This window comes from Berghia stephanieae, chromosome 5 (genome assembly GCF_034508935.2).
Source record: "Berghia stephanieae isolate SIO BIC M18660-M18661 chromosome 5, UCSD_Bste_1.3, whole genome shotgun sequence".
NCBI classification, from domain to species: Eukaryota; Metazoa; Mollusca; class Gastropoda; order Nudibranchia; family Aeolidiidae; genus Berghia; species Berghia stephanieae.
This window is the reverse complement of record NC_088364.1, coordinates 49,095,617-49,111,442: the sequence shown is the minus strand read 5'-3', so window position 1 is coordinate 49,111,442 and position 15,826 is coordinate 49,095,617. Positions and strand designations below refer to the sequence as shown.

General features: G+C 36.4%; 1 protein-coding gene across 3 annotated transcripts in view; it reads right to left on the bottom strand.

Moving 5' to 3' along the window:
• Nucleotides 1-44: 44 nt before the first annotated feature.
• LOC144973099 (axin-1-like) overlaps nucleotides 45-15,826 on the bottom strand; it is a 51,190-nt gene continuing 35,408 nt past the window's right edge. The window contains exons 7-11 of one of the 3 annotated variants that reach the window (XM_078915130.1): nucleotides 7,190-7,330; nucleotides 6,561-6,788; nucleotides 5,683-5,829; nucleotides 4,938-5,126; nucleotides 45-3,369 (exon numbers count right to left, since the gene is read on the bottom strand). In XM_078915130.1, the coding sequence (XP_078771256.1) occupies nucleotides 3,240-3,369; nucleotides 4,938-5,126; nucleotides 5,683-5,829; nucleotides 6,561-6,788; nucleotides 7,190-7,330 (835 nt within the window). In that variant the 3' untranslated portion in view covers nucleotides 45-3,239. The remainder of the gene's footprint in view (nucleotides 3,370-4,937; nucleotides 5,127-5,682; nucleotides 5,830-6,560; nucleotides 6,789-7,189; nucleotides 7,331-15,826) is intronic. The other 2 variants (XM_078915132.1, XM_078915133.1) reach the window with 2 other exon arrangements.

Here is a 15,826-nt window from a genome sequence, read left to right as displayed (position 1 = left end):
AACCCCACCCAGATTATAACTAAAATAAGCAAAGAAAACGAATATTACAGTAACAAGTTTTTATTTATTACAGGCTATGAGCCCAACAAGACATTTCAACTTCTATCATTGTCATGTTTATATTTTACCGACACGTAAGTAGCGATAATAATAAATATTACATGTATATCGAACTGTTATCATAACAAGGCTCAGATAAAGCTAATCTTACACTTACCCTGAGGGGAGTTCTGTTAAAACCCATCCCAGGGTATACATATGTATATATTTATTACAGTGATGAATAACAAATAAAAACTACAAACATCCGACAGAAAACAAATGAGGTAATCACAATTTAAATGCTACATCACAAGATGAGGGGAAGAAAAAAGTTCAGAGGTAAACGCTGCTCTCTGATGCTATTGTATCCTGCTGGGTTTCTAATACATGCACGGAGCATGTCTCATCTCACTACAGAATCATCATACACAACAATAGAGCTATCACGCTATCACCCCTGTACCTTTTGACTTTTCATAGACCTGGAATGGGGAAGGGAAGAAAGGGGGGGGGGGGGGGGGGGGATGAAAAGTAAACACATTTTCTATTTCGAATCAATATTGTGAATCGGGCTGAAATGAAATGATGGGTACAGACACTCAATAGATCAGGTAAATAGCTGAGAGTACACAAGACCATGCCTCAAATTACACAGTGATACATAGATATAGGTAGAAAGTAAACGAGTGTATTTCTTTGGAGAAAAAAAAAAAAAAGACACCTTCTCATAAGGATGAATATTATCAAAGGACCTTCACGATGGGTAAAAGCTATCTTACCATAGTCTCTTTGCTCTGAACACTGAGTAAATGTCAAAAACAATTTCCTTGCTTTTGATTTTAGAACACAACAGGAATTCCTCAACTATCACAACCTAACTTTTTCTCTGACAAAATCTAGCACATCACTAAAATGTCAGATCACTTCTAATAACGGTGATAGAGAACGTGTTTCTTATTTGAAACTTAATAAGATGTTCAGATTCAGAAAAAAATATACAGATGATAGAAATAAGCATTTTACTCTCACTGGTGAAATTTAAGAAAAGTCCTAATAAATGTAAACTTTCATCCAGGAGAAGAGGGAAAATCCATGAAGAAAGAACAGAACAAAACAATGAGCTAACAAGAGCAATTCCTGGGTAGTAACAAATTTAATCTTGAAGTTGAAAAAGCCAACACAAATGAACTGATCATAATGATGTCTTCAATCACAACCTACTGTGACTTTTGTAGTGCAATGGGGGACAGAATGTTGAGTGAAAGCAGACATGAATATCAGTGAAGAACTATCCCTGAGCTGTAGGTAACTTGATGTTGATGACGATGACGATGACAATGATGATGATTTGTGGTACAATCAAAACTATTTACATTTCATTTATATAATATTATATTCTCGTTTGTTATGCTGGTTATTTGTATTGCTTGTGAAACTAAATTTGCATTTATAAAATATGACTCAAAACAATTGATGCGCATTCTTTGTTAATGAAACCAATGATTGGTAAAATTCTGATTCTCCTATTTAATGAAATCGAATTAATTGTAGGATACATAAGTAACTTCAGTACAAACTCTAGACAAAAAGGATGCAAAAGTAACTTCAGCACAAACTAGACACATAAGTATTTTAAAATATATGATTTCCAAGTTGGTATCGAAATGAGTATAAATGAGTAAAGGAGACCTGACACACAGTGAAGCTTGCAATTTTATATTTATTAATATAGGAATCATAAACAGATGTAGGGATTAACTGATGTTTTTCTTTTTTAATAAAGAGCAACCAAAATGGGCAAGATTGCAATTCCTTTATCTCTCACACAGATACACCAATTAAAAAAAAAAAAAAATGGGGTCTATAGAATTGGAGGGGGTAAGGAAGAGTAAAAGAGCACTTAAAAAAAGGAATTTCGAAACATGTTCAGTAAGATTATTTTGAAAAGTTGATACAAAATATGTATCTGGTAGTCTCTGTTCTGTCTTTGAGCCATAAATCCTCATACCATATAAAACAGTCATGTTTTGGAGTCATCAGCAAACCTGCCAATGGCTTCCAACATTCCCATGTATGTGAATCACCCATTATCAAACACAAAGTGTGCAAACACCTGGAACCATTTACCCTTTTAGAAGAAAACTGTACACTGACCTGCCTCCTTCGACACATTAGTAACAAACACAAAAAAAATAAAAAATAAATATATAAAAACTGATGCCAAATTCGAAGGGAGAAAAAAAATCACAAATCAGTTAAGATGCATCATTAAAAGTTCCATTCTAAAAAAAAAGTAATTGGAATATAATTTAAATTCTTCAGAAATTTTTTTTTATATAATGTGTAAATTGAATTTAGATTCATAATTTTCGATAGGTTGTGAGTAGGAAAAACATTTTTGACCTAATTTCCATCTGAAAAACTGGGATAAAAAAACGGAAAAATCAAAATTTGGGAAAGCAAATAGATGAATAAATTAAAGATAATTAAAACAAGACTACACATTCTGATTTTCCTCAGTGCGAGTGGCAGATCAGAGTGCAATGTTGAAACATTGTGAGAAATACGAATCACTAGTTTATAATCCAATGATAGATTAATCTCAATTCATTTTTCATCTTGTCACAAGAAGAAAAAGAAATATTGGGGCATGCATCTTCACAAGTTGATACACATTACCATTCCCATCCAGAATTGATCTACGAGTTTTCATCCTAGTTTGTTTTGTTCACCATCTTGTGTCATGCTGATATATCTCTCTTATCCCAAACTAACTCAATTGACTATCAAAAGATTTCAACACACATGGACAATGTGAACACGGTTTAAATAAATACTGCTGCTGCTCATTAATAACTAATAAAACATTTCTCAACTCATAACCTAAACAATACAACCTCTTTGCTTTGATTAACGGGTGATAACACCCATACTCTACCTCAATAATTTTGATTTTAAAAATCTCTCCACTCTCTCTCTCTCTCTCTCTCTCTCTCTCTCTCTCTCTCTCTCTCTCTCTCTCTCTCTCTCTCTCTCTCTCTCTCTCTCTCTCTCTCTCTATCTCTCACTCTCTCAATGCATTCGAACTCCCTCCCTATATAATTTCCCCAAACAAATCGATATTTTGTACATGATTGTAATAAATGCAGGGTTGGTTGCTATGATGTGTGTATGTATATGTAAGGGGTATATCAGTGTCATGAGTCTGCCTTGACCACTTTGACTACGATCTTGTCTTGCCACATGGGTACGATGGCACCATCCTCGTGGATCTCCTCAAACACTGCTCCATCACCAAATTCATCACTGTCACGCTTGAAGAAATACCTGCCGAAATAGAATCAAAAACGATTGTGTTAAGATCTTCTCTTAAGCAGCCAATATTTAAAATAACAGATATGTCATCATTTGAAAAACGTTATAATTAATATTTACCTAGTCATTAATACTAGTACAGACAACTGGGGGGGGGGGGGGGGGGGGGGGGGGAATATTCAATTTGTCATCCAAATAATTTTTAATTAAAAGATTTTCATCCTCTTTAAAATAAAAATCAATTTCTATTAAACGATTTCGAATTTTTTTTTTTAAAGATCTATATTGAAACTTGCAAGGGTTATTGATATTCCTAAATTAAAATCAAAATTAATATCTGGAGGAAATAAATTTCCTAAATTTGATCCCATTCCTCCTATCAAAATATAAATTCCCATCTTTGCATATTTCTTTATATGAGGCTGTGCCAAAAGGTTGATTTTGTGAGATTCGCCAAAAGAAAATTATCCCGCTTTAAAAAAAAAAAACCCAACTCAAATCTATAATAATAAAAAAGCAAGTTATCCAAATCCTCTAAAATGAATATCCTATATCAAAGGATAACACATTTAAAAACAAATTTTAATATAGGTTATTTTCATACTATTCCCGGTAATAGGTAATAATGGTATTGAAAATTACCAGGACTCTGAAGCCGCACACACTGTGGAGGCCCTTGAGGGCTTATCTGATAAAACAGGAAAAATTGTGCTGCAGTGGATTCCAAGTCATGTAGGTATATATGGAAATGAAATTGCCGATCAACTGGCCAAAGAAGGAGCCCAAAGGAACAACCGAAGTCGTCAATCACTTACCATCAGCAAAAGAAAATAATAAAGCTAAAAATAGACAAAGAAAGGAATGACACACACCTAGAACACAACAAGCAGGATCCAATCCATGCCATTCAGCGAAGTAGCCAAGTCACTCTATTCCGCCTCCGAACAGGACACAATAGACTAAGAGGACATATGTTTACAAAGCTAGGTATTGGAACAACCCCTTATTGCCCATGTGGAACCGACCATGAAACCACTTTACATGTGCTTATGGATTGCCCATTATACAACGTGCAACGTTCGAACCACTGGGTCACCCCTACAACACTCAACACAAAGCTCTATGGTGAGGCTGAGGACCTAAAGCGGACCACAGACTTCATAGCAGATATCGGACTGCAGCCATAGATGTCCATCAGAGGAACGAAGAAGAAGAAGAAGAAGAAGAAATGCCCAAAAGAGGAGAACTGCCATCTAAAATATGTAGTTAAATAAGTGAGGTGTAAGTAAATATGCGCTACAGAGCATTCATCCCTGTTCACTTTTACCCAGGAAAGGAAGAGAGCATCTTGTCCATTATGGTTATTAAATATCAATGAGAGAAATTACTTTTCATGTTAAATTGCTATTCGAAGAGATTTCACAAATTTGGAATTATCATACAAGTGTTGGTGAATAGTTTCCCTTACAACAAGTAGCTGTTAATAGAAGACTCCTGCAGCAGGTTGGAATTTTAATTAAAAATATTAAAAACTTGTGACTTATAATGTTTTCATTTTTAAAATCTTGCACAAAACATACTTGTCAGTTGGAGCTTTCTTGGTGACCAGCGTCTTGATTTGAGCCAGAGTGATTGCTCGTCCTGGCAACTGATGTCTGTAAGGAATGGGTTCCTGTCCTATGTAGATACCAATGATGGTCTCACTGGGACTGGGCTGTAGGGAGGTTGGAGCACTGTTAGGGACTCTGCGACTGCTGCTACGAGTGCTACTGAAAAGAGAATGATTAAAAAGTATGAAACAAAAAAGTCTACCAAAAACCCGGACGGTAAGCTAGCTGATGGTATAGTATATAGATCAGGAGATTCAGATCCTGGTGGAGAGTGGCAATTGAAAAAAAAAAAAAAAATCTTGATAATAATATGGCAGAGGCTCAAGAGTCCTTTCATAGATTTTAAATTAAAACGCATATTCTACCAGGCGAACAACATATTGCACACTTGCCTACTTGAAAAACTTATAATGGGTAATTTTTAGGAGATGAAAATTGTAGTCGCTATGGTTAACTTTAAAAATCAACAATTTACCTTCAGAATTATCAAAAGCACACTTCATGGAACATGCAGCAATAAATTCCTACAAAATCAATATGTGACCCATCGTCTCTAACTAGATTAGCTAAACTCTAAAAACTGAACTTACGGTAAAAAATATGCTTCACTGTGAAGAATAAATAATATTTCTCAAACTGATTCTCCACATTAAATAACACTGACAACAATATTCAATTTCAAAAACAGTAATCAAATCTTCAATCTTCAACTTACTCTTGCCCGTGGGCTGTGGAGGTATCGAGGTCTGTGGGAACAGTCCTTGCCGAAGGCATGGAGCGATTGTGAGATGACAGGGGCATGTTGATGCCACCCATAGGAGGGCGCATACGATCTTTGGACATGGCCGAAGAGAAAGATCTGCTGATGAAGTTGAGAAAGGAAAAATAAATGTATTGGGAAATGAATTTTACACTGGGTTGCCAAATCGGGAGGCAAAATTTTACGGAACTTTTACGTAAACACATTAACCAAACCCTTTCCGAGTGCTGAATTCCAGTAAAAAGACATGATGTATTTACTTTTTCCATGTTTAGCAGGTGATTGGAAAATATATGGAGGGTTTATAACATACTGAATTACGTCAATATACGGAAAATTGGCAACCTTGTTTACATGATTTGAATTTGAGCCCCATTGACATATTCATAGAAGGTAAAAAATAACAATAAGTATTGAATTGTAAGCTTCAATTTATTAGGCGAAGACAGATACTGTGGACATTTCGGGTTTCCACAATCAACAATACAGGATGATTGAAACACTACAGACGAATGAGATTAATGTGATAGTGGCGTTGTTAAGGTGAATAAACGAAAACAGAAGGTAGGAACTTTCAACTATTTACAGGCTTACAATGCAGCAACAGAAATTTGAATTCATTCCCAGCAGAATGAAATAAGTTGATGTCACTCAACTGTTAATTATGTTTTTGTTTTTTTCCAAGACAGTAATAGAGGGGATTAGTTCTTAATTAATTCTATGTTTAATAATGATGACAGAGTTTTGCGTGTTTGGTTATAATTGTGTGAGACAAGCATCAAATATGCTTTCGACTTTAAGATTTTAAACTAGTTTAATGACAATCTACTTACTTGCCCTTGACGGGGGAAGCTGTGGATGTTCGAGACAATGGCTCCAGCCGTCTCTTGGCTTCCTCCAATTGTGTGGTGGGGTTGGGAGGGGTGGGCAGGGGCATTGAAGAGTCTTGGATGAAGGGTTGAGATGGAAGAATAGAAGTTGGACCACCACTCCATGTGGATAAGACCCCAGCACCTCCTCTCTCCATAGAAGCCGACCGTGTGGAAGACTTTGATTTGGAACTGAGGGTAGAAAGAGAGAAGGAAAATTATATCACAATGTTTGAAATCAACCTTTAAAAAAAAACAATTGAAATTATTATTGGAAAATGTTCAGAGCAAGTTGGAAGTGTCAAAATAATATTCAAAAATAAATTGACATGGCCTACTACAGGATAATATTCCCAACTATTATGTTAAATGACATACTATATGTTCTTAAAACTTCATCGAATTTTCTGCCCAAATAGATACGGCCACCATACAAAACTGTGACAATCATGTCGATGAGGGAAAAAAAACTAACCAACAAAAAAAACATGGCTCCATGCGGGTGTATTCTCCATCTTTGACAAACTTACAGATGTCACATGGGTCACACGTGCCTTTTGACTACAATTCATAAACACAAATAAATGTCTTACTTTTGCTTGAACTGAGTAACAGCATTGGCGGACTGATTGAGTCGGTGGGAACGTTTGTGAGAGGAGGAACTTCTTTCTACATCCTGTGGTGGTGCAGAGATTTCTTGAACACTTTCGTTGTCCAAGATCCACTTCATAACCCTGATTATAAAAAAATAAAAAATAAATAAAAAACTTGTTTACATAAAAATCAGTGGAAATATAATATGATAATTTGGTGGAAATGAAAATGTATAAAATTGGCCACTTACACCTTATCAAACCTTTTCGTCAGTTAGACCCACATACTAGAAGGCAGATGGTTTCGAGTCATTAAATGCATATTATAATAGTTCATCTAAACATGACAAAACTTAAAAAACCATACACTGATTTTCTAAAGCAACCAACCACCTGCTGTTCCTAACAAATAAAAAAAAAAGGGGAAGCACTGAGATACAAAGGAATATCTCATATGAATCAGAAATCATAATACCATCATAGTTCTTGCCATCAACTGTTCTGGCCTTTCTGTTTTTAATTCATCAATTTTTTTCTTTCATTTTACGCTTTTATTTATTTACCTATTTATCATCAGCATTATTTTGTGATTTATTGTTTAGTTTTTGTTTGTTCGTTTTGTTTTTTTTTGTTTTGTGTTTTTTTTTGGATGGGGGGGGGGGGGGGGGGGGGGGGCAATATGATAACCGTAGCATTACAAAACTTTACTGGAAGTGACTGGTGGTCGCCTTAAATAATAATAAAATAAAGAAGAAAAACATAAAAGAGACGAGCGGTCTAAGATCATGGCATATTATATGACAAATTAGACATATTTTGTTTGGCTTTTGTTTTTTCCAAGTTAGCAGCTATAACAACCGACTAAAATAGCAGCTCAAAACTTGTATTCACATCGTCGCCTCGTATAAATGATTGAATAAAGAAACTAACAAAGAGGGCTAAGACGGTACACTGCGAAAAAGGCAACTAAGAAAAATATAAGGACAAAGAAATTCGATTCGGGGCAGGGGGGGGGGGGGTATTTTGAATTGAACATTCAAAGAAAACTATGAAAGGTAAAGCTATCAAAATACATTTCTTAAAACCGTAACATTTAGTATATATTTTAACACAACAAACATATTATATAGGTAAACAATAGTCTAACGAACAAGAGTAATAAAATAAAAGTGGTCTTGTTTGAAGACAGAAAGGGAGAAAGAATGACTTTGTGGAGCGAGATATAATAACGTTCTAACAAGAAAAACAATTTTTTAAATTGGTCGGGTTTGAAAGAGAGAGGGGAAATAAAATGACACAGTAAGAGTAAATCAACAAAGTGGGAGAGCCGCGGGATCGTTTCAGCAAGAAAAGACGCCGACGCTTTGAAGTGAGCGGGCCGCGTCCTTTGATGTTGGAGGGAGGGCTTAACCTGCCACTCCAGGTGGGATTCGTCTGACGGTAATGGGGGGAGAGAAGGGGAAGGTTGAGTGTGTTGAAGTGGTGTAGTGTGTTTGGGTATGTGTGCCTATGCGTATATTATCATGTGTACGTTAGTGTGCGTGGGTCTGCCTGTCGGTAGTGTGTGTGTGTGTGTGTGTGTGTGTGTGTGTGTGTGTAAGTGTGTAACAGATTATGTGTATGAATGAGTATTTTGGCAATATTATTATTATAAATAAATTAAACATGAATCGGTATTGTGTGTAAGCGTGTTTGTGTGCGTGCGCGCGCTTATTGTTCCCGTGTGTTGTGGAGTGCGTTATGAATGAATGTTATAACATTGCTTGCATTTCATAAAAATAGAGGGAGAGAATTTATAGTTATTGTTGATGCTGTTGTTGATGCGGTTGTTGTTGTTGTTGTAAATGAAGTTGTCGGTGGTGATAGTAAGTATGGTGTGGGCGGGGGTGTTAGACAGGTTGTCGTCCTGACAATAACATTTCGCTATTTTGCATTAATTCATTGAAATAATTATTATATCAATTAACTTAGAAGAAGAAGAAGAAATTTCATGAGACATGATTACAGATGTAAGAGTTACTTCCAGCAAGTGGGTTTAATGAGTTCACGGTGCTTGTATATCAGTTAAACTTGGTCCATATTCAATGGGTCTAAGACAGTTTTACGTTCCAAAGTTAAAGGACTGGTCATTATATTGAGTACTAGAAAATTACTTTCTTTGATCGGTGTCACTTGGTATTTGGGGATAAAAGCATCAAATTATAGTTGGTATTTATTATTTGGGCGGACGGTATTTGTTATTGAACGTAAAAACCAACGTTTACCATAATAATATTATATCATAAAAGGCGGCGTTTAGCATTAATATGTAGAGATTTAACGTTTCGAGTTGAATATGATTCGCTTTTACTTTTAGGGGGCTGATTTTAGATTGACATAGGGTGGTCAAAATCAGTAGGAGGAGTGGTTTGAAGGAACTGTGGGAACAGTTTACAATAGGGTATAAAACAGTGTTTCTGATAAAATCGGGATTCTACATTACTTTGGGCTGCACACATTTTATTTTGGACTTAGACCGTCTAGTATCTTTTTGAAAATTGTGTCGAATATGTAAATTGAATTTTTGAAGTTTGAATAAAGCGACTATAAGATCATATGCTTTTACATATGTGTGTAACTACGCCACAGAGATCAAATGCTATGAAATCTTTTTTTAATTTCCAACAAATACATCACAAGTCAATATAAACACAGTTCAGTCAAAATACGATAATGATATAGGTTTTATATAAGGCAATATCCACTTAACGTGCTCAAAACGCTTTACAAAGGGCCCCAAACCAACAGCAACAACGTGTAGAACGAGACATGACGCCTGTTCGGCGACATTACAATTTTTCCGATAGAGACAACGCTGTTAACGGTCAGGTACTCGTTTTCCACCCGAATACAGTGAGAGAAAGTGAGTAAAGAGCCTTTACTTTTCCAAGGAGTCAACTATGCGCCGTCGAGGCTCGAACCCAGGACCTTCCGATCCGAAAGCGAGTATCATACCATTAGACCGCACATGAAGCACTGTAAATTGTAGAGGGCGCGAAAAAAAATGTTTGGAAATGGGCTCTATAAAAATTAGTTACTTTCGGACAGTCCTTTTGGAAAGGATTGAGAGAGAGAGAGAGAGAGAGAGAGAGAGAGAGAGAGAGAGAGAGAGAGAGAGAGAGAGAGAGAGAGAGAGAGAGAGAGAGAGAGAGAGAGAGAGAGAGAGAGGGGGGGGGGGGTATAAATAAAATAAGAAATCAGAGTGGACGAAATTGGAAGAAAGGAGACCTTATTAAGTATTCAAAGAGGATTAAGAGCCTTGGGAGTCTCTTGTGAATGTATATGAACGTGTACTTGTTCGAATTAATAGCGGCTAAGCTTCAATACACCACCACCACCACCTCAGAGGCATGACATACAAAGGCCTTGTGCTAGGTACAAACACCGACGCCTGTTCTTTCACCTTCTGGGCTAGGCACAAAGTAGTGGTAAAAAGAACGGGAACACACACACACACACACACACACTCCTAACCCCCCCCCCCCTCCCCACCCTTCCCACCCCTTTCACACACAAACACACACCTAAACACAAAATACACACACACAGGGTAAGAACAATAAAAGAAAGGGCAGGCATAAAGAGCAAAAGAAAAGGCAAAGAGCAACGGCGGCAGCGATATTATACTGTACAACAGTACTACAACAGCAGCAGTCGGGACAACTTGAGGCCAAGCAATAATAGGGCTTCTTCTTCTTCTTTCACGAGACCATAAAGCATTTTTCGGTACCACGTTGCCTTGTGGCAAGGCCTGAATATTATAGCTTGCATTGTGTGTGATAGTGATAGTAGGGTCATGTAACGGAGGTCTGAGGGAGGAAGAATTACATGTTGGCTAAGGCTGAAAATAGTTACGATGGGAATGGGAGAAAATAAATTATATAAAAGAAAACGTATGGTAAACGGTGGTTGCGGGGGGGGGGGGGGGGGTGTTTAACTAGGAAGAGGTCATTTCAAAACCAATGACAAGAAATCCGAAGTGGCAATAAATGGGAATATATAAGGATGTGAGACAGTTTTTGCAAGTGCGTCTTAAATTTAAAAATTTGCACTAATATTAATGATGATGATGATGATGATGATGATAATAATAACAACAACAATAGTTACAACGATCACCATCATCATCATTATTATTATTATTATTATTATTATTATTATTATTATTATTATTATTATTATTATTATTATTAGGATCATCATAATCAATGCTTTCCTGTAACGTCACTGCACGTCGATTCAGAAAGTTTCCATTCAAATAGGTACAGCTTATCATCAACCGACTAAATTGAACTATGTATTGATCCCTAGCTGTTAAAAAAAAAACAAACAAACAAACCTAAGAAACGACACGGCAAAAGTGGCCCCAAGAAATCAAATGAGTGGTTAAATGAAATAGTAATATGAAAAGATATAAGAAAGGTGTGGGGGGGGGGGGGGGGGCGCGAAAAAGAAAAAGTGACAAGGAGATATAAAGGAGAGGGAGAGAGAGAGAGAGAGAGAGAGAGAGAGAGAGGAGAGAGAGGAGGAGAGGAGAGAGAGAGAGAGAGAGAGAGAGAGAGAGAGAGAGAGAGATAGATGGGGTTTAAAATAGAGGGGGGGGGGGGGTATATAATATATAGTATAAATAAATAAATAAGTTGGTTTATAATCCTCCGGCACTTAAAAATGGGAATTGTACGTCTGTGATCAAGATAGAGACCTGATATAAAAGGGGTGAGATGCTAGAAGTTATATTGCCAGACGGAGAATGCCAACAGTTTTATGGCTCTCTTGAAATTCTGGGCCGACTCGATTACATACTACATACTTGTCTTTAGTTGAAAGGAGAAAAATGGAAGAAGAAAAGAAGAAGTAAAAAAAAAAAATACAAAAATATACAAAAAGGAAAACTCCTTTCTAAAATGTTCTTTCCCTTTTCTCCCCTTTTAATCATTATTTTATTTCGCTCGTTCGTTTTATCTCCAGTGCAATCTCCGTCTTGGTGCATTTCGTTTCTTTGACAACACTGCCGTGTCTGACTGACAAAACACTTTTTAGAATTGGCCAGATAACTTTTAATTCGATCAAGACGTCCCCAGCATGGATGAAGATGACTTCTTTAAAATCTCAGGCTTAATAAAGAATATGTAATTTGAGATTCTTTTGACTAGTGATTGGTCGTATAAATCGATCGAGATTTTAAGTATAAATGTTCTGAACAACGTGCGCATTTTTTGCAGGCCTGACAGTCGAACACAATTATGGGCTTGATTTAACATTGTAATCGACACTATTTTGCGTTGTTTTGATAGTATTTCCATTACAACAATGGTCCCATAACAATTCGGATAATCAGACCTGCAAATAGGTACACGTCGGTTCTGGTTATATGAAAAAAAATAATGTTTTGTCAGAATACGGGGGAACAGGCTTGAACTTGAAGAGGCATTAAAATTTAACATCAATCGAGAGTAATAAAAACCGCAGAATGCATTCGTTTTTTTACTTTATTATTGTGAAAAGGGCGCGGGGGGGGGGGGGGGGGGATTTTATGTTCGCTTTGCTTTCTTAGATTTCTTTGTTATCTTTACTTGTTCACTCTGCAGTTTTTCATGGGGATGGGGAGGTATTTTAAAATTCATAACTTCCGTTATCGTGGTTTGGAAATACAATTCACTTTATTAGAAGAAAAGCACGTACTGTGTTACGAATATAATTTGAATAACGATAAATGAACGATGGTGATGGCTGCGAAAGCATAATGTATGGAATCATTTAATTTCACGATATAATCAGGTTTCAACAATTTCTCTTTTCACGATTCACCTGGTGGAAAAAAGGGCTGCACTGAGTTAACGAATATGGAAGAGTAATTTACTTTGAATCGACGTGCAATCATTTCCAGGTCTGATATAGTAAGGGCCCATTCATTGTTGTAATGGGAATCTCAAAAATTGACGCAAAATATTGTCCATTACAACAATGTTAAACTAGGCTCATTATTATTGCGTTCGGATGTCAGACCTGCATAACTGTAGACGTCGCTTAGAATACTTCGATTAATCACCAACTTGATAGGGAGAGCATGGGGGGGTGGGGGGGGGAAGAGGATAATTTTTAAAATGTAAATACTTTAAAAAAAAAAAAAAAACAACCAAAAACGGCATCCTTTTGAAAACAATAATTTAGTGTCTTGGGCATCTACCAACTTGCACATATTAGCGGGTTTGATAACAGAAAGCAATTATGGGCTTGATTAAACGTTGAAATGGACCGTATTTTGATTCGGTTTGAGAGCATTTCCATCGCAACAATGAGCCCATACCAATTTGGTTTATCGGACTTGCAATTAAGTATGCGCCGGCACCTATAGTTTGGGGAATTATCTACTCGATATGGCACACTGATCTTGAATTTTGTACTAGATATAGATAGTATTTTGACTCGCCATTTGAAGATGATCTCAGTGTTCACACTATGAATTTAAAATGTCGTAGTTAGGGAGGGTTGACAGAAATGACTGGCACACATGCATGCACACGATTCCACTTACACATAAACGCAATACTACGAGTTGTTTGACAGAAATATTCTTCTGGTCAAACCTACAACTACTGGGTCCCTTCTATATGTATTACAAGTCAGACGCTAAATCTGTCGCTAAAGAAAGCCGATTCCATAAACAAAATTTTCAGACACGCTTCTCATTCCACAGTCATCATCTTCAATCGACGTGCACTTATTTGCAGGTCAGATAACCCAATTCCTTGTGGTCCCATTGTTGTAATGGAAATCTCAAAAAAAAAAATTAAATAAATAAATAAAAATGACGCAAAATATTGTCAATGCCATAAACAACAATGTTAAACTAGGCTCATAATCATAAGTGGGTTCGGATTTCAGACCTGCATTTTTAACCAAGATTTAAACTCGCCGTTTAACTGATGATTCCCCCCCCCCCCCCCCCCCCCCCCCCCCCCCCCAAAAAAAAAAAATTTAAAAAAAAAAAACACAAAAAACATATGAATAAAATAACATCGACTTCAATTTGGGCGTGAAGGGTAAGGATGGTGATAAGATCATCATACACATGAAGAAGATGAGAAATCCGTCGCGTATAACTTATAACATTTTTTTTCTTTCTTCTTTGTTTTTGCTTCGTTCTGCTTTTTTTCGTTTCGTTTTTTTTTTTTAATAGAAGAAGGAGGAAGAACAAAAAGCCGTGGGCGACGTGTATTAATATTATTATGTTGGAATGTGTACAAGTAAAAAAAAAAAATTAATATTTCAAAAAGTAAAAAGGAGATAACGAGAGCAAATTACATTGTGAGACGGGTGGGTGAGTGGTTGGAGATGGAGGGTTAAAGAGGTCAACGAAGAGAGATAAGAATGGGAGGCAGATGGCACAGAGATATGAACGGCGGTGGTGGTGGGTGGCGGCTGTGGCGGTAGTGGTGATGGTGTAGCAAGCGGCATCAAAGGAATTCGGATCAAAGGGATTTTTTTTCCAGGCATCAAACACACAGTGTGTTGTATCAAGTATCAAGCCAAATTGTCGAAGGAAGAGGGATATAGTTATAATTCTATCCTAATAATATCTGGTAAAACTGGGTCTATTGTTATTATACCCTCGTCGCCATCATCACCCGAGCAATTATTATTGTTGGCTTTCTTGCTTCTCGTACCACCGAATCTTTCTATTCTAGTTTTTTTCTTTTCTCCTTTTTTTTAAAAACGATCCCCATTCAGACTAAAACTTATATCAAAATGAAGTTAAAGGAATTTTATAATGAATGACGTATAAAAACATTCACAGAAACGATTAATTTTTATCACCATCGACATCGTGGTCAACGTTATTGTTTGGCCTCATCATCATCGTCATCCTCCTCATCATCAAATTCAACATCACCGTCTACTCCACCAATCCTTCATCTTTCTAAGCGTGTGGCGCTCTTCATTTCTAGTACGGTATTTATTTCTCGCTCTTCATTTATATGGTTAAACAAATTATATGCGCTACATAATACTATGACTATTCATCAAGACCTGCGAATCAATCTAATCATTTTAGAAGATTTATCCCGTTTTCCCCAATATAGCTCAAGTTTGCGTCGCTGTTCTGCGGCTGGTGCCAGGGTTATTCCAATTTATTTAGACTGATAATCCCATATCTTTAACTCTTCTACTTTTTATTACTTAAAAAAAAAATACAAACTCTTGACTTTCTACATTCAGCCTGTTTTGGACAACATTTCCATATTATCCTATTTTAGAACTCAAGGCGTATTAAAATGAGAAATCACACTGGTTTGCAAATCTGTGTGTCATCAATCATCATTAGTGTTAACATAAAACAGTCATTACTCTACAAAAGTGAATTGTTACAATTTTGTCTTTGATTGACTCCGGCATTAAAAGAGGCAAGGTTAAAAAAAAATAATAATAAAAACTCAATAAAGGAAACAGCTGCTATCGCGTTTTGCTTTGAAGATAATTCACACTAAGCACACTACTTCAAATACAGAGCAATGCTTTTCATGATGTATGTAAACACCGTGAGAGCTGAAGAATTTGTACAATGACAAAACGCATGTTAACGCATTTTAACATGTT